We start from the raw sequence: 19,293 nt of genomic DNA, 5'->3' as shown, positions 1-19,293 counted from the left end.
GATTGTAGACAAGCATTCTTTGTAAAAATGTTGCGCTGTTTTTTTCGAAGTAAATTGATCTAAAATACTCGCTTATAATCTACAAAGTTAGCCATCACATCTAACATCTTTTTAGTTTCCATTATCATAATTGAACGGTAATTATACGAGGTGTATCACAAGTAATTGGAACTAGGAGAGATACTAGTCTCGAGTCAAGATTTCAGTGAAATACAGAGGGATTGAAGCTGTGCCTACGACTACGCGAAATGTGAAACACCCAGTATAGTTGTAGCATATATTCTCTTTTTTTTATCAATAGATACGACTTACTTGCTACAAAGTTAACAACAAAGTCTTCAACACAAACTTAGGCAGAAAGTGTCGCCCGCATTTTCACTTTTCTCCTAAATTAGGAAATAACACATTTATATGGTACAGAGGGTTGTCAGTTTAGAGCGCAAAAAGTGGAACTAAAATAAATTTTTTTGTTTAAGCCACCAATGTCCTCTGAGGCTCAGTTGTATAGATTCAGGTTAAACTTTAATCTAGAGTTTCAACTGTTGAACTTCAAATTAACGTTTAACTTTGACCTATACAGCTGACCCTAAATCGCCCAAAACCAAGCTTAACTACCAAGAAACTTAACTCATATCACGGTATAATCTAACATCCTCTTCTCTCAACTATTCCAAAAAAAAAAAACTGAAAAATCTGTCAACAAAATAAATTTATTCAAAATAGTTATAGTAAAATAAACGTCAAGTTTTCTAACATAGTTTTTAAGCTAACCCCATGAGAGAAATGTTCCTTAACAATTTGTCATATTTGACATCTTCCAGTTACATCCCGATATTAATCTAACTCGTCGCAAATGATTAGTTTATTAATACAAAAAAATTTCCTAGTGAGGCAGGGGTAAAATTATAGAGAATACTGTCAAGGAGAGGGGGAAGAGAAGATGGGAATGAGATTTTTCTTCACCACGCTTATTTATCCGCTCTTGAATAAGAGTATTGCCACCTGAAAGAAAAAAAAAACAGAAATTAGTCCACCACTGTCATATCAGTAAATTTTGATGGATATTTAAGCAAGCTTACATAGTAACTAATTTACTGCTGTGCAGTTGCTTACCTGCCCCAGATAGAAGTAAATGAAGTGACGAGTCTCGTGCGTGACGTACGATCCAAAGTTTCGGCCTACAATACAATGCCAAGTAGGATTGTATTTTTTGTCGAATTCCTTTTTAATGTACGCCGCAATATCCTGAAAGAAAAAATATCTGTTAAGTTTTGATACTGTAATTATTTTCTAAGACAAAAAATGTATACTGCAGCACAGGAATCTGAATAGAAAACATAACACTACCTCTTACCTCTAATTTCCAGTCCTGGCTAAAGATAATTGAATATGTCGTAATTTGTTGCAGGAATTATGTTTGTCATACATTTGAAAGTCTTTACTAAAGGCCGGTAGACTATTCAATTTTTTATACAATATTTTGAACAATTTTCTGTCTAAGGTAGATTGGATAGGTGTCCTACAGTAGATTGGCCCGAAAATTGATTAGGACTGAAAAATTGACGAAAAATAGAACCGGTTCTATTTTTCAGCCAATTTCTAGGCCTAGCGCATATGCGTATGAGCATGGGCCAACAGAAAACAAACGTTACGAGAAGAGTGCTGAAGCAAACAGGAAAATAGAACATTTGATTTAGATCATCCATTACTGTTCTTAATTAATTAAAAACCAATCCAAAAACAGTAACGTCATTTGAAATAATACTAATAAAGAAAGCATTTCTCTGTCTAATTGCATCCAAAGTAGGATCATATCTAGGCTGTAATGTAAAACAATATAAATTTTGATAGGAACCAAGATTTGCTGCAAGTTTGTTTTGGTCTATTGTTCAAGATCTTGTATAAGAAATTGGATAGTCTAAAACGGCCTGAACCTATAAACGGGTGGAGAAATTTCTAATTTCAGCAGTCCCAAAACATAGCTCGTTAAAAAGCTTTTTGCTCTTTCTAACTAATTTCAAACAAAAACTACGTTGATTATGGTGTTACAAAGTATTATTCGCAATACGGAACATTTACAGCCGTTTACAAGTTGCAGAAACTTTGAAATCATCAAAAAGTTAACAATACTTTGATATCATTAGCAAGAAATTGAGAGTTCTGATCTGTAAAAAGACAAACTCGGAAACAATCATTCTTCCAGATTAAAATTCAAATTGTTGAAATGTTTAGACTACTGAATAACTACAAACAAAAATCTCTATTTCTCTCAAAAATGTAATTTACAAGAACACGCGCCAGATTCAAGTTTAATACTCACTACAATCAACTTTTCTAAAACGGTAAAACAATAGTCAATTACCACTTTGAGATTATAAACAATAAGCAGGTGCCGAAAATAAAGCACGTCTAATTTCTTTCGTAATCTCGTCCGCCTAGCTAGTACTATTAAGTTTAACATTGTTCTCCATTGTAGGCAAGTACACCACACTGCATTATTTATTTATTCAGATGTGCAAATGACCTTAACCACATTTAATATCCGGTTCTTTAAATGGAAACTGATAAATTTGGTTGCGTCCTGCTATAAATAGACATTAGCAAAATATTAAGCATCTTCTTAAAAAATGAGAATGCCTTTAGATTGGTTTCACATCATTATTATGTAATGGCTATATAGGGCACCATACTTTTAGAGTAAATATTTAAAGTCCAAGATATCACATTTCCTGCAGTAGCATGTATTAAATTAATTAAGTTGATACAAACAGATGTCAGTTAGGCAAAGTTGAAAATACATACAGGTAAGGAATTTTGAATGTTAAGAAAAAAAACATTGATTTTAGATCTATTAATCTTATTTCAAAAGAAAATTATAATTACACCAAAGTTGCTTTACAAGGGTTCTGAAATACATGAAATTCAAATCTCTGGACTATTTTCATATACTTAATAGTAATTCTACCATACTTTTTAATCTGATACTGTGAGTTTGGAATAGAATTTATCATATTTGGCCCCATCACTTGTATGGAAGAAAGAGAATTCATACTGAAAAGGGTTAAATGCAATGCTGAGCAATTTATTTGAAATTAAATGATGCAGAAGATAAACAAAATAGTTAATGAGGAATAAATAATTAAAACCATAGACTGTAGTAAAGTGGAAAATTATCATCATAGATAAGTTAGTCAGAAATTGTCATTAAATTGCTTTGACAAAAACAAACAAAATCAGAAAGTCAAGTGGTTGTCCACTTAATTAACAACCTATAATAGGTGATAAATTAAATGTTGTGTAATAATTACAGTAGGTCACCTACAACTTTAATGTGAAAAACATGAAAACCATTCATATTACTGACTACCCCATAGGCACAGATATTTTGATAGCATAATATGAATTAAAAAAATTACTGAATAATAAAGTAAACAAACATACCAGCATCACTAATTCTAGTTACTATTTTTAACAAATACAGTTCAATAAATTGCACCATTATAAAAAGAAATACTCCTCATTTAATATGGGATAATATTTTGATTCCATGTAAGAAATAGGTCAAATGAAAATGCCTCCCCTAGCAAAGAAATTCCAACCATAAATATTGATTCAATGTTGACCAAAGAAAAATTATGTTAATCCCTATTAAAGGACATGGAAATACATTCTACCAAAAGACTGCAGCAAAATCATGATCTATATTCTGTACTTGTATAATGATCAATGAAAAACAAATTTGAACATTCACCATGTTAAAAATGTCTCCAAAATGTCCTTTAAAGTGACATATTCTTGAAAATATCATATTTTAGTCAGGGAACCTTAGATTATGCAATTGGCTACTTCTAATTAACACTAACAGCTTTTTGATTTTTGAAACTGGAATATGTAGCACAACTTAAGGCAAAAAGTAGAAATTCTACTAAACTGAAAAGATTATGAAACCCATAAAGAAAATGTTTTCTCCACATAAGAAATATGATTTATTATTCAGTGTGGCCCAGTTTTTTGGTGGTATAACTGCATTTTGGCTTCAGGCCACATTATGACCAGAAAAATTGATTACCTTAAAAGTGAAAATCAACTATATGCAAAAAATCCACCAGATAGGAACAATTGGTCTTCTTTAAGAAAACTAACTAAGTTGATCACACCACCCAGAAGTGTGAAAACTTAATTATAAATGGATGTAGATTTAGAGCAATACTTAGAAACAATACACGGGTTTAATACAAGTTGCCAGTGAAACTGTATCAGAAAAAAATTGCAAAAACTGACTGACTTCAATCAATACTGTAACTCTATCAAATCTTACCTTTTCTATGTTATACTTCTCAATGGCCTGAGTAGCACAATCAACAGCGTCTTGCTGCATGTCCTCAGACATGTCAGCATTTTTAATCACGGCTTTCCTGTCAGTCATTTTCTTAGTTTTGGTGGGCGAATCAAACCTACAAAACAAAACTTGGATAACCTTCTGATAGCTATAAACCTGGAACAATGTTGTCAGCTGCTGTGTTAATATTTGATTTCAGTGTAATGTTTGGCTTAGGGTTAGTATAGTAATTTATGGCAATGTGGTGTTACTGGAATAAAACCCTACTTTTTGTGGATGGTTTTTTTGTAGGCACTATGTTTGATTTGGACTCTAGCCTGAGCAATAATTTCGCCCATACCTTCTTTAACCAATAACTGGCACAAGGAAGCCCCGGCGTATTAATGTTTTATCAATATCACGAATCTGTATCGAATCTATAAGATTTGATGGGTGACATGCAGCAGGGTTTGGGGGGCCAAACAACGGTAAACAGCACTAAAGACAGTGTGGGGTACTTACGTGAAATTTTACAATTTTCTGGTAGAAACCCAGTGAAAAAACGTACCCGGTGACTTTTCGCGACTGTTAATTTATTTATTTTGTTGAAAAAACCGACTTTCAACTATTTTTCTACTGACTTCAGCTGCCTTTTCAATCTCACATCAAACCAACTGATGATAAAAATAACGTCAAGTTATTGGTCGGCGGTAGAGGCGTCTGGCAGAGGCCGCTGGCAAAATGCCTGCGATTGGTCCGAATTTTTCACCAGTGTCGGCTCGTGGATTGTATACTCGAAAAGATAACCCTGTTCCCCAAATAAAAGTGCCGCATTTTTTTATTGAATCCACGTGTCGTTTATTCGGCACTCGACTTTAATTGCGTTGAGATTCATTCAGGCAAGCAATTTACGACATTTACGTGCAGGAATATGCTTAGGATGTGCAAAACTTAAATTTAGGGCATGTTAGGTTGGCAGCATGTTTGACAAATATGTCAACGTTTTTTAGGTTCAAAATGACAGTTGGTAACGCCAGCAGGGTCGCACTACCACAGTTAAAAATTTTTTTATTAGTTTAATTTTAAAAAAGCAAGTTTTTCGTGCCAAACATGACTAAATAAGATAAAAACCTGGACTTGGGGGGTTGTTAGCTTAATTACAACGTAACAAACTCACGGCAAACTTAGAAGACAGGTAAATAAAAAACTATCATAAGTTATACATTTTTGAAAATTTGAAGTTACAATTTGCTGTAATTGTAGAATTTAAGGTTTAATCAATCTATTTTTCCTCGTTTGGTATTTTGATTGAATTTTTTTGGCTAATTTATTAGTATTAACGTACACGGAATGTTGTTTTTAAGTTAAACCAAAAAACGAGTCAACAATTTTGAAAAGATGTATTGCGTAATTTGTCAGTTATCACGTGTCTCTTACACGTTCTTGGTTTAAAGTGGTCACGTGGTAGCTGTTAGATTGCTTAATTTCGTGCAGCTGATCTACAGAGTGGCACAAAAAAAAGTGTAAAACGGGCCGCATTTGTTTCCAAAGTAGATTCTATATACAAGGTGGTCGTAACTAAGATAGCCCAAAACTGAAGATAGACTTTTTCTCCAAAAGTTTGGTACTTTTTGGGTTTTACGGGTTTGTGCATAAGTAAATTTTTAATCTTAGAATGTCCGACAGGGTTATTATTTCATCAATAATGACACCTATTAAGGTCAATTATCTAAGGATTAATGCCCTAGGGCGTTATTTTTCATAGTGCCCTCTGGTGAGCAGGACATTATTTTTCATAATGCCCTCTGACCATTTTTTAAATACATATCTACAGAATGAAAGTCGGACATTAAACATTGATATTAATTATTATAATAATCAAATAGACAATCTAAAATTGCAGTAATATACAGGGTGTTCAATTTAAAAAATAACTTTGGCGCGCGGTTTATTTTTGTTCGCACTGTATATAATCACCCTGTATAGGGGACGTATAGGGTTCACTTTGGTGACTACTTGTATTGACTACTTGAGATGTTTTCGAGATAACAAATATTAAGGTTCCATTAAGTACCATATAATTACTAATTACCTTTCAAAGTCTGAAATATTTAAAAGAAAATCTGCATGATTTGTGAGATAGAGAGAGGATAAAACAAATAAATAAAACGTTAAGCAGAGCAAATATGACGTATCTGTTAGTGTAGTCACGTGTCACATACGGTCCTCCTCTATAGACTGACAATATGTAATGTATGAAGTTTTGTCCTATTTTTTTTGTCGACAACAATGGATTTCAATAGTTGTTATTATAAGTATCTTTTCCACTTTATAATACATAATGACAAAATGTCAGCGCGTGAAAAAAAAAACAGAATTATTTATCTTCTCACTCGAAATGCACGGAATCCGCTTGTGCATGATACTTCGATAACATTTTGTTTTTAAACCACAGTCAAGCAGATGGTTTCTACCAGCAAAAATTTAAATAGTTTTGCCAGTGGCGATCGTATATTCCACTGGATCACGTTGAAGCACTAATGTTTTCTTTTACTGAATTCTAAATAACAGATATGCGAGTTTTCCAAAGTAGAGAGTTACCAAATTGCTTCAAGTAGCTGTACTATTTTCAGAATTAATTATAAATTTTGAAATTTTTGACACAAAACTCTATCATCCAATTTTTGATTTATGAATGGAGTGCCTAGGTACACTCTATTTCAAATACCACATGTGTGATGTGTACATTTTGTTCGGAAAAAATTAATGTCATTAGTATTGATTGATTAAGGGGAAAAACCAACTAAATTACCCTCTTTCTGTCATATTAGTCTTCATAAATAATCTAACCAACCTAACATGTTATTGAACTGGATCTTGACAAGAAAATAAGTGCGTCACCCCAGCATTAATATTCATTCACAGGCAGCTTTAAACACACACACACAGACACATCCTACACAGAAAACCGACTATAGCCATCACCAACAATACCTAATACAACAAACAGAGCAAAGAACAACAGATGAGACTTTATAAAGTATTACCAATTAACTTTTATTTTAATGTTGTCTGAAAATGTGGCTTTGACAGTGCTGGTCATTCGATGCTCTCGCACTCTAAAAGCAACAAAAAAAACACCTTCTGAAAAATGTTGTTATGCGTGGGTTGTAATATTATAGTAAAAGAAATAAAATGCGCTACAAATCGATTTTAAATGAAGAAAATATAAATTATACATAAAGAGAGGTGTCATGCGAGCCTTATTGAATTATACTTGCAATTTAAGTAAAAGTTGAAACAATAATTACTAAAAGGTTAATTGAAATGCCAAAAACTTACTGGTTGTGAGTTGTGCTTGCACCTTCTAGCCCACACTTTTCCAAAAAGTTTTTCTAGGCTTTTTTGCACTAAAATCTAAATTGGAACAACTGTTAAAACATGATCAGGAGACAGGTAGAGAGGTATTCCAGACTGGCCAAATCGATGGGGAGGCATTGCGCAAGTTTCAGCCCCATGCCAACGCAAAATTTCGAAATATTGACGAGCACCCGAGGGTTAAAAATAGGCCTCGTCGAAAGACAAACGGCATCTTCTCACGACAACTGTTTGCGATTCACCATACATTTCGAATGCCAAAAAGTCGTTAATTACCCTGGAATAGCGTCAAGTTTAAATCTAGGCTGATAACGAGAAGTTTATTTAAAATATATTGCCGGGGTTGGTTTTTCCGTTCAAGAGGGTGGGGGCTTTCAGGTGTAAAGTTGGTTGCCTGAAAATGGCAAAAGTATATACAGTGTGTTTGCGGCACATTCAACGTCCCACGCAGTTAATAACAGGGAAGTTATCCGGAAGAACGCCTTTCTTCTGTAGGTAATAACCCAAAAGCTATTATAAATTTAAAAAAAAAATAAGAAAAGTGTAAGCCGCATTATAAACCGAGAATAAAAAAAAACACACAAAAATTGCTTCACTGCGAGCTTTTTTATGTCATCTGTCATAAACATTGTTAAAGAAATGAGTCGATTTTTTCAACATTCTATATTTCATTTACAAAAACCATCTCTATAACAATGGACTACAAAATTAAAAAATATGGCATATGTAACACAAAGTTAGGGGTGTCTCCTTCTAATCAGGAAAACACTTTAAAGTAAATAAATTGGTTTTAAAATATTGTATTATTTTGTGTTAAACTTATTATTTTCTTTATTTAAAGTTTGTAGTAGTTGAACACTAAGTGTAATATAAAAAATATTAAAGAAATATGTTCCATATTATAAAATAATTAAGGTCAAGTTTATACTAGTGGTGTAAAAGAATAAAAATTTGAAATAAACTTAAAGTATAAAACAAATTAATAGAGATTAACAGTTAATACAGTAGAGAGCATACACACTGCCAATTGCCTTGTTACACAATTTTAAAGCTCATTTTTGCGTTTTAGACATAATACATAATGCATCCTATAAATTATAAATGCTTGAAAAAATACGACGCCATTATTGTACGATTCTGTAAAATCTACGAACGCTAAATATTTAAGTACGTTATTTGGAATAGCCTTATAATAGAACAATACTTAGGCTTTATCACAGTAGTAAATTAGTTGTTTAGCTTAACTAACTCTTTTAACTTATTGCTAATTATAACATTTAAGTGCAACCATCGACAACGTCTTACTGCGACTCTACCTTTGTTTGGTTATTTATATTCGGAAAGTGTCAGAATAGAATTTTGTTTGTTACTTTGCTCGCATCGCTTAAAACCAATCAAACTGTAATTCATTATTTATTACTGTTACAACAATATTCAGGTGGATTGTTTAATGCTTGAAGATTCTTAAACAAGTTAATTTTGATTTTATATTATTGACAAAATTTTGATAAAGTTTAAAATTGCTGTTTTTAATTACTGTTGTAATGTATGTTTGGCAAACTAGTAATTATTAAAAAATAAAAAATGGTACATTTCCACCAAATATGTAAGAAACTTGCTCAAACACTTACAATTAAGTAGAGATTACAGACGTTTTGACTTAAAAAGCACATTTATTAAAGCTCTAAATTCAATAAAGAGATTCATTAAAGCACCAAGATGGAGGTAGTTGGTTGGCTAAGACGTTGATTAACGCAATCTTATTTAAATAAGTTACTGTTGGAAACAATGACCGCCTATACATCGTAGACTTAATCAAGCCGCTTCACCTAGTCGGCTCAGTTAAGCCTCGTAGTAGTTATCGCAGCTTTTCTTGATGATTGGAAAAATATAAGGTCAATCCTATTTTAAGCCTTTACTATTGGCGTTTCAAGTTAAGATCGCAGCGCCAGTTGAACTAAAATCGGGCAATACGTTCCTAACCTAACATTATAAATAATATGACACTGTCACTCCATATTTATATGAAACCAGTGCTAAATTCTTAACCAAAATCAATGTAAACAAACGGAGAAATGACAGCTGGAATGCCCGAAACTGATCACCAGAGGGAGTATCTCGAGTATCTCTTACCTTGAAACGCCAATTGAAAAAAAGATGGAATCAAATAAAGTTAAAGATTTGAGGCTTGTTCATAATACAAATCGACAGAGAAAAACGTAAAATGTCATTTAAAAACTTCACAATCCGTATACATAGCATTGTCTTCTTGTTCTAAGCTGTTTCAAATAGACTTGGTAAGTTCAAGCCTGTTAAAAAGGAGACATGACACATTAAGCCGCTTGAGATAGCGGCTAGTAGAGTATATATCGCAGTTTTTCAAACCGCTTATGTTCAAGCGCGTTTATTAAGCCCACGATGTATAGGGAGTCAATGTTTTCAAAATTCTTAGCCCAGTTAGCACAAATTAAATTAGAAATCATTTCGATCACGTAATTGAAGAAATCGTTGAGTTTAAGCATGAAGACAAACTTGATTTTCTTTCCTTAATACCTTATGACGTAAATTTTAAAACACCGAGTTTACCACCAGCCTACCTCCTCATTTCTAAAAGAACCAAAAACAATCTCGTTTCTCATAACATCAAAATGCACATCGATCAAAGCAGATAAATCAAAAAAACTGTCGCCTACTTACATCACAAGGGAGTAAACTCAGTATCCAAATTGCCCCTTACTACCCCTTTTAAATTAACATTAGGGCTTCCCACCACTTTCAGGGAACTCCTGCCATAGCCGCCCCTGTTCCCAAAACTCATCCCTCCGCTCTTCCTATTCAAGCTGTCAACTATATTGCGCACGATGCTGGTTCCGGAACCTCGAAATCCGCTCGTGGATGGTGGATTTACGTAATTTCTGCAATCGTCCTGTTTCACCGCCGGAGGTTCTATTTGGGGTTTGAATGATTTCCGTTCAAAGATTGGAGTTCTCCTCAAGACTTTGGCTAAAATTCCCGTTTCTTCGTCTTTTTGTAAAGGCTCTTCGCTTTCAGTTATAAATTTGGAGCTGGTTTTTCTTTGTAACAGTGGCGTTCGTTTGGGTACTGGACTTTCTTCAGTGTCTCTACAATATCTTCTTCTAGATAAACTACATCTTTCTGGCACGGTTCTAGGTAGGAATGTTTTAATCTGGGTTTGTTCAGGAGGAGCTTTGCAAGCTTCAAACACTAACGAGGAAGATACTAAGTCAGACTTGTAATTGCCCCGAGAGGTGGAATTCACGAATTTTTCAGTGACAGGAGAACTAGCGGATTTCATACTTCCTAAAGTCAAGTTGCTGACCTTTACACTATGATTGGGTGCATTTAAGTTGCTCTGTTTCGCTAGTAAGTTGTGCTTTTGTCCAGTGTCTTCAAAATCTCTAATAAATCTATTTCTAGTAAAATTTTTAGGCACAGTCCTCAAGTTCACATTAAAACTCCGGACTTTCAAATTGTTTTCGTTGCTGTTTGGCTGCATTAATTGAGGTTTATCCATGGACTTTAAGGTGCTGGTGGTTAGGTTTTTAACGCACACCGGTTTCTGGGAGTCTTTGCTGAAGATATTGTCGTTTTTCAAAAAATCAAGATTCTCATAAGTGCGACAAGGTGGGATCAACTGTTTGATATCTAACAGGTCTTCAGTAGGACTAGACACTTTAATAATAGGTTTAGGTGACTTGTTTTGGTAGATTTTCTCGTTTGACGGGACTTTACTGAGTATGTTGGGAGTTGCAGTACATGAAACAGGAACTTTTTGTATATCTTGGGTGGGTTTTCCTTCTGTGATCGGTTCCAAAGCCGGACTTCTATGACCTGATGGTATTCCTAGAAATGTCGAAACTAGTTTAATGTTTTTAGTCCATTTACCATATAACAATACAATAATGAAGCTTAATAAAGTATATACATGATAAAACAGCTGATTTTAATATAATTCTAGCAAAAAAGTATTTCAAATTTTTTCCTGTCATAAAAAATAACAAATTCAGTTCAATTTATTGCCACTAGAGGACTTTACCTATGATGAAAATTTTGTTTTTGTATCACCTTTCAAATACAATAGTGAATTTTGAATACATTATAAGATTAGGCACAATATAACACCTATTAAAGGTACAAATAAATACCATGCTAACTGTGCAAGTGAGGTAAAAAATAGACAAAATCAACGAGTGCTTTAAGTGCAATCGACTACCCACATTTTGCAAAAAACTAGAGCACCAAAAATTAAATACCACGATTTTTCTACTTGTGAAAGTGGGACAAATTTTATTGAAGTGTAATAGCCAACTGAACTAAAGCCAAAATTTAAATATTTACTTGCTTTCTTCAAATGTTTATAACTGCTGAAATAGTGGCATTTTCACAAAACCACTCAACGCACAACTGAAATTCCCATAAAATTTCAAGAAAACAATAACAAATGGCTTTAAATATTACCTTCAGGGGTGGTGCTTCCACTACTGCAAGGACTGACGCCCCTGTAGTGTTGGATATCAAACACCAAGTCAGGAGGAAGATGCATGCCAACTGACAAATGCATGGATAAAGACTCCAGCCACACTTCCATTACTTCAAAAGGAGGCCTGAAGATTACAGATTATTATAAAGAAATTATGGAAAGTAAAAGCGCGTTAACCTTTTATCTGGATTCAAATCAGTGCAGAGAAATACGACTTTGTAGAATGGTTCCGGACATGATTGGCAGAATTTCTCCTTGAAGACGGCCTGGTTCAAACCAAAGTCGTTCGATCGGGGCAAAAAGTCTGGATCCGCCTGAACTCTCCCGATAATCTACGTTAATTTTATCTTTTAGCAAATAACTTTATAATTGTTTGGGAAACATCAAACCTCGCACAAAATAATACCGAAGCTAAACACATCCACTTTTTCATCATATTTGTTGCCTTTCATCATTTCTGGTGCCATCCAGTAAGGATTGCCCACCACGGTGTATCGTTTTTTACGTTCTTGACGGGTTTTTGCAGCGGAGTTTCCTAAGAGTTAACAAATATGTAATTTAGCTAAAAACACTTTTTTTTCTGTTGCTTTTCCATATTTGACCAGTTACTTCGTATACGCTGTTAAAAAGTCGTTAATGTTGGACCTCAACCAAAACTAGAAAACTTCTCTATCATAACTTTCAACAACCACCCTTGAATTATCCTACATTCAATTTGGACCGCCCTCTGTTTCAAACGTGTTTTTTCCTTTACATATTGAAAGAAAGAGAAATGTAAAAAAACGCTGAGGTGGCCTCAAATACATCAGACTGTGCTTCCACCATCTAATACGAACGTCACACTGATTTTTTGTGAATTTGTTCATAAACTTGTAAATCAATTAATTAATTTATGAAGTTTATTGACATGTTCAATAACTTTTAAACTGCGTTGCGTTTGACGTCATTCTCTGACAGATCTCCCAATACTTTTTGCTGTTCACAGTAGCTGTTTCTAATAATGGCGTTGGTTCTTGTGCGATTTAGATGCCACCGTATTTTTAGTTCTTTTTTGATCACTTTTTTTCCATTCTTATGGCATTCTCCATACTAAACATAAATGACTTGTTTTTGATCGGTACCAGCACCACCATGATTGTTGAACGTTTTGTTTGGTGCCTAACAACCCTAGCAACGTTGTCAAACAGAACTGCTTTTCTGTTCAAAATTAGGAAAGTCATTCTAAAAATTGATTTTTCATTTCTTAAAATGGAAGTTTTCCATATTGTTTCTCTTTTTGAGAACTTAATAATTATTGCTACATACCTGTATGAATCGGTCACTATGGTTAGCACTAGGTTAGCCATGCATCTTTATCAATACATTTACAAAAAATTAATATGGCCGCTTGTACTAATCGGACACTAAGGTTAGCATTGTCCACAGTAATTATAGATAGTAAAGTGTCACTTTGCATGTAAAAATTAAAAATACTTATTTAATTTACTAATTTTTAAGCTATTTAATGATTAAACCCTTCATGTTGAACGTCTTATATCGTTTTCTTGAACCTTCGGTTTGGCAACGTTGCACATTTCCAGTAGTAAAAGGGAGGAATTTTTCCTAGACTTGGTGTAACCTGACTTAAAGCGTTTTTTTTACGATTCTTTTCCCAAAAAAACAGCTTTATCTACCCTTTTTTGGGCAGAACTAAGTTAAATAAACAATCATGACATCAATTTCATCAAAATAAAAACCAAAAATACGGTGGCACCTATATCGCACCAGACCCATTATAATTTTAGTTGCACGTCATAACACAGGGTGATTCTATTGCCAACCGAACTTACTGGACAATTACATTGCATAGATGCAGATATTTAAATTACACGCTTTAAAATATGTTGGTAATAGTGCGGAACGTTGTCGTCTGTTATGCGATTTTCTTGCTACCGAGCTATTTCGATCATCGATTATCTCCCCCGATCGTTATATGTCTCGAAATGTCAAAGTTTGACGTAAATATCAGTGTTTTCAAAATTTTTTGACTTGTGATCCTATTTTACGTTCCTGTGGTCATTAAACGGTTCACTTGGACAAACTACATTCCAACAACCTGCCATGTAGTTGTCTGTTATGCCAAAACCGTCGAATACTGGCTCCAAACAACTTTATTCTATTAGATTTTTGCGTGAAACTTACGTCTAAGTTTGATCTAAAAATGTGTCTAAAAACCTCTCAAACTCAGGGTTTCCTAAACACGCTTAGACTAAGCTTTCCTCACTCTCAATACTCCAAAAGTTTAATTAAAACAGTAAAAATCACTCAGAAATTTCTGCAAATGCAAAAGCAAACAAACACGGTTCTGACATTAGATGTCACATTTGAGAGTAAAATCATATTCTTGACATTCTCATTTTTCATTGACAACAAAAGTTATAATAATCAGGGTATAGCCTATACCTCGCCTGTGCTTATTCATTTTCCGTTTATGTTATAATGTTGTGTCTGTCAAATGCTACAAATAGATGCAAGAAGTTGAACATTTTTAGCTTCCTTCAGGACGTCATTTTCAAATTTTGGTTCTTACAATAACAAATAAGTGAACTTAGAACTAAGTTTAGTTAACCAAGCTGATACCAATAACTTTATATGTGAAGCAGTGCCACTAAACATGTTGCGTGTTTTGTATCTTTATTGTGTTTTGAGTATTAATGAAAAATTTAAATGATCAAAGTAAACGTTGAAAAATAAATAAAAAACTGTCACTTACCTTTCGGAGATCTTCGAACACTGCTGGTAGCATGAGAAATTATTCTAGCCAAGCCAAAATCAGCCACTATCACAGTTTTATCTTCCCTCACTAGGCAATTGTGAGAGTTAAGATCTCTGAAAAATTACAATAACAATTCGTTAACTAATCAACCTAAACCCAAAAAATACTACAAATTTTTTACCTATGAATAATGTTCATGGAATGCAAGTAAGCCATCCCGGAAGCAATATCTTTGGCGAAAGAAACTCTCTGTTCCCATGGTAACGGTTGTGACAAGTCGTGTAGAAGGTCCGTTAATGTCCCCCCTGAATTTCAAACGCCTTAAATTAAGCTGATGATAACTCAGACATGACTAACCTGAGATATATTCAGTCACCAAATGTAACTTTTGCTCTTTATACAAAACGCCTATAAAACGAAGAACATTGTTGTGGTGGAGCGACCTCAACACCGCCACTTCTTTCAGAAAGTTTTTTTGAGCCTCTTCATCCACTCTGTACAATTCTTTCAGCACCATAACCTCAGAAGTGTCTTTGGTGGTAACCTGAAACGATAGTTAACGTTTGAACTAATTTTCTCAAAAACCTTAAACCCACCTTGAAAACTTGACCAAAAAATCCCTGCCCTAGCAGTTCACCTTTTACTAAGTCTGAAGCTCTAAAAACTCTTTGCGGAGGTCGAGACTCTAAAAATGAGTAGGCTCTTGATAAATCCAAACACCTTTTGGAGTTTGGAGCCCTACAATTTACGTGGTTACTAATGGTTGTAGTTTATTGTAGAAATCCACTTACTCATCCAGCAATCTACTCATTGATGAGCTTCTTTCCTTGTCTAAAGACTGGTCTTTCTCCACCAAGTGGTTTTTGCGTCTCAACTGTCTTGACCTTGTTCCACTCATGTACCCTTCATCCTTCCTTTTATACAACCGTTCCTTATTTTCACCCCTAAAGCAAACAACACATTGTTGATAGAAAAAATAAGTTTGTAGGGTAATTTACCTGGCCACAGCAGTTTTCTTATTTTCTTTCTCTTCAACTTCGCTGCATATAATATTCTCGCTGCTTCTAACTTTTTCGTTATTAACTGAATCGCTAGATCCGAACGATTTTACATCTAAAGGAATGTTATTGTTTATTGGAATGTTTGTATCACTTTTAGTAGTAGTCAGGGGACTGCTATTAGACGACAAAGACGTCAGTTGGGATATTTTACGCGATATCGAATCTGGGTCGTGTTCGATAGTAAGCTGCAAATATTAAATAATAAAATAAAACCACTAACTAACGTTCAGTCTTATCTTACTTGCAAAACGTTATCCGAGTACCTTAAAAGATTTTCAACATTTTCTAAGGGAGTGTCCCTAACTGGAATACCATTGATTTCTAGTATTTTATCTCCAATATGTAACGACATTAAATCATTGTTGACGTCAAGTCTGAAAGTTTATAAATTATTTATTCTCCCTTGTGACTCCCAGCTATCCCAAAATTAGTGGACATTATAAATTAATAGAGCTCAAAGCAATTCCACCCTTATACCAGTTTTGTTTCTGGGATAATTTCACACTAATTTTGAGACAACATATATGAGTTAAAAAAGCACAAGACCTACCTATTTAAAGGCGTCTTAAAGCAGCATAAATTATAAGCTGAAGTTATTAAGGCAAAAGCCACCTGCAGAAGCTTTCCTTGCAGTTTCCACATTAACCTGTTTAGAATAGATTAGTAGGGTTAACTAGCATTATAGTTTGCTGCAATAAATCACGTTAATAGTAATGTTTAATTGTTACTCATATCAAACTGATTAAACTTTGAATTAAACCAATAGTAAAAAACATGAATCATAAGTGATAATGTCAATAAACGCCCGATTTTACATATGAAATAAAACTTTTAGATTAGCGTATTATTTTGTATTAGTATTTACGGATTTAAGATTTCAAGTTCTGTTTAATGCAAAACCTTTTCAAGTATTGAATGCATTATTCTGCAAATATATAAAAAGGAACAATTTAATACAAAAGGTTCAGTTGAACAGATAATGATAAGATTTGAATAAGAGACTAAAAATAGATTATTTTGCAGTAGGTATATAAACCACACACTTCTTTATTCTGTTAGCCATATAAACAATTGGCGCTTAATAAACACAAAGTTGCCAAATTAAGTCTGTTACATTCTTGGTTTTACATAACATGGTTGATTTAAGTGGGCACAAGTGTAAATATGTCTATACAACTATTGCTTGAACATTTTGTCTAATATTCATATTGTTGAAAACCAATCAAACAAAACTTAAAAGCAAGTGAACTAAATTATTAGTATATTTTTGACTAGCATGAAACACTACAGTGATAAAGTGTAGTCTAAATCATGCTACCACTGAAAAATATTAATGTTTCTCTTTATTATAGTATTAGTGCATCAACTTACTCTGAAATTGTAAAACACTGACTATCTCCAGACAGCATCACATCTTTGGATAGTTTAATTCCTTTCTGACCTCCAGCCACTTCAACTAACCTAATAGAATGAGGTTTTCTGGCAAATGGAAACCGCGCAGTTTTTTGTAAAGGTTGCATTTGCCTCTTGTAACACTGTCCACTGTAAGTCAGTTGTTTTAGTAGTTCTGTGTTTCATGGAAACACCCTGACATACCAGTAAAGCTTTGATCTTTCCACCAAAGCATATGAATCACCATCTCCAATAAAAGCACTACAAGAACAACAACAGAAACATTCAGGGTGGAATTTGTGTTCTCCAGCAACCATAACAGGTCCAGTGATAACCTGGAGGAAAAAAACAATAAATACTGTGAAAAATGTTTGAAGGGAGTTAAGAAACCTGGCTGCATTGCTGACAGGCTTCTCCATATCTGGCCCAGTAGTCATCTTTGCAAAACAACAGTCCATCTTTTTCAAAGTACCAGTTTGATAGGGCAGCATCACATGCAGAACATCTATATTAAGTTACACACTTTTAGATTATTTGTGGAAGTGTGGATGGAGTAACAGAGATTTAAACAAACATCAACCTGCTCATTAAGTTTACTTCTCTTTAAGGTACAAGGTGAATAATTTAAGTGGGACCGACCCCAAGAGAGTATCAGTGTTCAGTTAGAACATCACTTTAACTAATTTCCAGGTAAAATTTACTTAAAAGATTCTGCATGGTAATTATTGTCAAAATCTGGGTTTGGGGTTGGGTGTCATTGCAACCTTTTGGCTGATTATTGTTATTTATTTATTCAGTAGGCCTGCATGTTGTTGAGTTTGTAAACTATTGTTTTTATTTGGTTTATAATCTAGAATATTGGTTCACAATCATTTTAAAACTAGTTAGCACCTACTTGTAAGAAACTTTGGCTTATTACATTATATTTTATTAAACTTTTTACTAAAAAAAATGTATTTTTGTTTTTTTTCTTTCCAGTTTTGAGTTGAGATTACAAAATGCAATTATATAGTTTCTGTGCCAGTGCACTGAACTTCAACTTATTTCCTGCAGTATTTACAAACCTTATCTAATAAAGTTCATTAGTTTGTTATGCAATATCAACTAAACTGTTTATAAATACAACTGAATGCTGACACAAGAAAAGTTATACAATTTCCATAAACTCTTAATTAAATTATCATATGTACATTTACATAAAACATAGTTTACTACTACAACATTATTTTACTAATTTTAATATAAAAGTTGTATAATTACTCTTATCCAATAATCCAATATTTACCTAAAACAGTCCATATGCCATTCTTGACCTAGAGCAGAAATAAACTCTTCTGCATCCAGGAGATTGAAACATCCTGAACAAATGTTGCTCTCTGAAGGACTGGGTTCACTATCACCATGTTCTAAAAAAAAATCCTTTGTTTAATCACCAAGTTAACAGAACCAAAGCAAACACAAATTGAATAAGGCCCCAACAAAAATGTTGGTACTTATCAACTGAATTACCCCAATTTAAATTAAGGTCAATTAACACCCTTAACCAATCTAGCCTTGTTCATTTCAGAAATACAGTTCAAACTGGTATTTATTTCCTATTCAACCCACGCAAAACAATCAAATACGTTTCCTTAAATTAAAAATTAATGTCCTGCAGGGTACCAAGACCGCATTACAAGTATTGGACATTCGTGTAATTGCGTTAAATTAACGAAACCTCGTACAACGTACCATTTTCTGCATCATCCTGCATTTTTATTTTGTTTTAAAGCTGAACGGAAACACAAACATCACAAAAACAATGTAGAACCCAGGAACCCAACAAAACTGACAATATGCAAAGCAAAACAAATCCTGCAATCAGGCAATCCTGCAAAATGATTTGACG

The 19,293-nt window shown here is 33.7% G+C and overlaps 2 protein-coding genes across 5 annotated transcripts; both read right to left on the bottom strand.

Annotated features, from left to right (window-relative positions):
• Window positions 1-692: 692 nt before the first annotated feature.
• On the bottom strand, window positions 693-7,679 carry LOC145726703 (dynein light chain 1, cytoplasmic). Of its 3 annotated transcripts, none has more exons than XM_081975929.1 (4): window positions 7,661-7,679; window positions 4,319-4,454; window positions 1,114-1,245; window positions 693-1,002 (listed from the first exon to the last, which is right to left on the bottom strand). In XM_081975929.1, the coding sequence occupies exons 2-4, from the start codon at window positions 4,424-4,426 to the stop codon at window positions 973-975; spliced, it is 270 nt and encodes an 89-aa protein (XP_081832055.1). In that variant the 5' UTR covers window positions 4,427-4,454; window positions 7,661-7,679; the 3' UTR covers window positions 693-972. The 3 variants fall into 3 exon arrangements, with proteins under 3 accessions (XP_081832055.1, XP_081832053.1, XP_081832054.1); XM_081975927.1 differs by lacking the exon at window positions 7,661-7,679 and adding an exon at window positions 7,366-7,436; XM_081975928.1 differs by lacking the exon at window positions 7,661-7,679 and adding an exon at window positions 4,841-5,001.
• Window positions 7,680-8,480: 801 nt separating this feature from the next.
• LIMK1 (LIM domain kinase 1) lies at window positions 8,481-19,286 on the bottom strand. 2 transcript variants are annotated; one of them, XM_081975906.1, is made up of 17 exons: window positions 19,137-19,286; window positions 18,691-18,811; window positions 17,796-17,910; window positions 17,610-17,740; window positions 17,385-17,555; window positions 16,564-16,659; window positions 16,255-16,387; window positions 15,951-16,198; window positions 15,744-15,896; window positions 15,549-15,690; window positions 15,310-15,496; window positions 15,134-15,257; window positions 14,950-15,065; window positions 12,587-12,732; window positions 12,375-12,529; window positions 12,176-12,321; window positions 8,481-11,560 (listed from the first exon to the last, which is right to left on the bottom strand). In XM_081975906.1, exons 1-17 carry the CDS (start codon window positions 19,156-19,158, stop codon window positions 10,395-10,397), a joined length of 3,372 nt encoding a protein of 1,123 aa, XP_081832032.1. In that variant the 5' UTR covers window positions 19,159-19,286; the 3' UTR covers window positions 8,481-10,394. The 2 variants fall into 2 exon arrangements, with proteins under 2 accessions (XP_081832032.1, XP_081832033.1); XM_081975907.1 differs by lacking the exon at window positions 16,564-16,659.
• Between the last annotated feature and the right edge of the window lie 7 nt (window positions 19,287-19,293).

The sequence above is a fragment of the Ips typographus genome, linkage group LG3 (assembly GCF_016097725.1).
Source record: "Ips typographus isolate SLU linkage group LG3, UJ_Ityp_2.0, whole genome shotgun sequence".
Classification (NCBI taxonomy): domain Eukaryota; kingdom Metazoa; phylum Arthropoda; class Insecta; order Coleoptera; family Curculionidae; genus Ips; species Ips typographus.
Note: the sequence above shows the minus strand (reverse complement) of the source record. Positions and strands in the feature narration are given on the sequence as shown.

Coding starts and splice junctions, on each gene's coding strand:
- LOC145726703 (XM_081975927.1), bottom strand. CDS start 7,421: ATGACCAGCACTGTCAAAGCCACATTTTCAGACAACATTAAAATAAAA. Junction 4,455..7,365: donor ATTAAAATAAAAGTTAATTG/GTAATACTTTAT, acceptor TTTGTTTTGTAG/GTTTGATTCGCCCACCAAAA. Junction 1,246..4,318: donor AGAAGTATAACATAGAAAAG/GTAAGATTTGAT, acceptor TTTTTCTTTCAG/GATATTGCGGCGTACATTAA.
- LIMK1 (XM_081975906.1), bottom strand. CDS start 19,158: ATGCAGGATGATGCAGAAAATG. Junction 16,388..16,563: donor TTTAAGACGCCTTTAAATAG/GTAGGTCTTGTG, acceptor ATAAACTTTCAG/ACTTGACGTCAACAATGATT. Junction 11,561..12,175: donor TGGAAGCACCACCCCTGAAG/GTAATATTTAAA, acceptor CGACATTTCTAG/GAATACCATCAGGTCATAGA.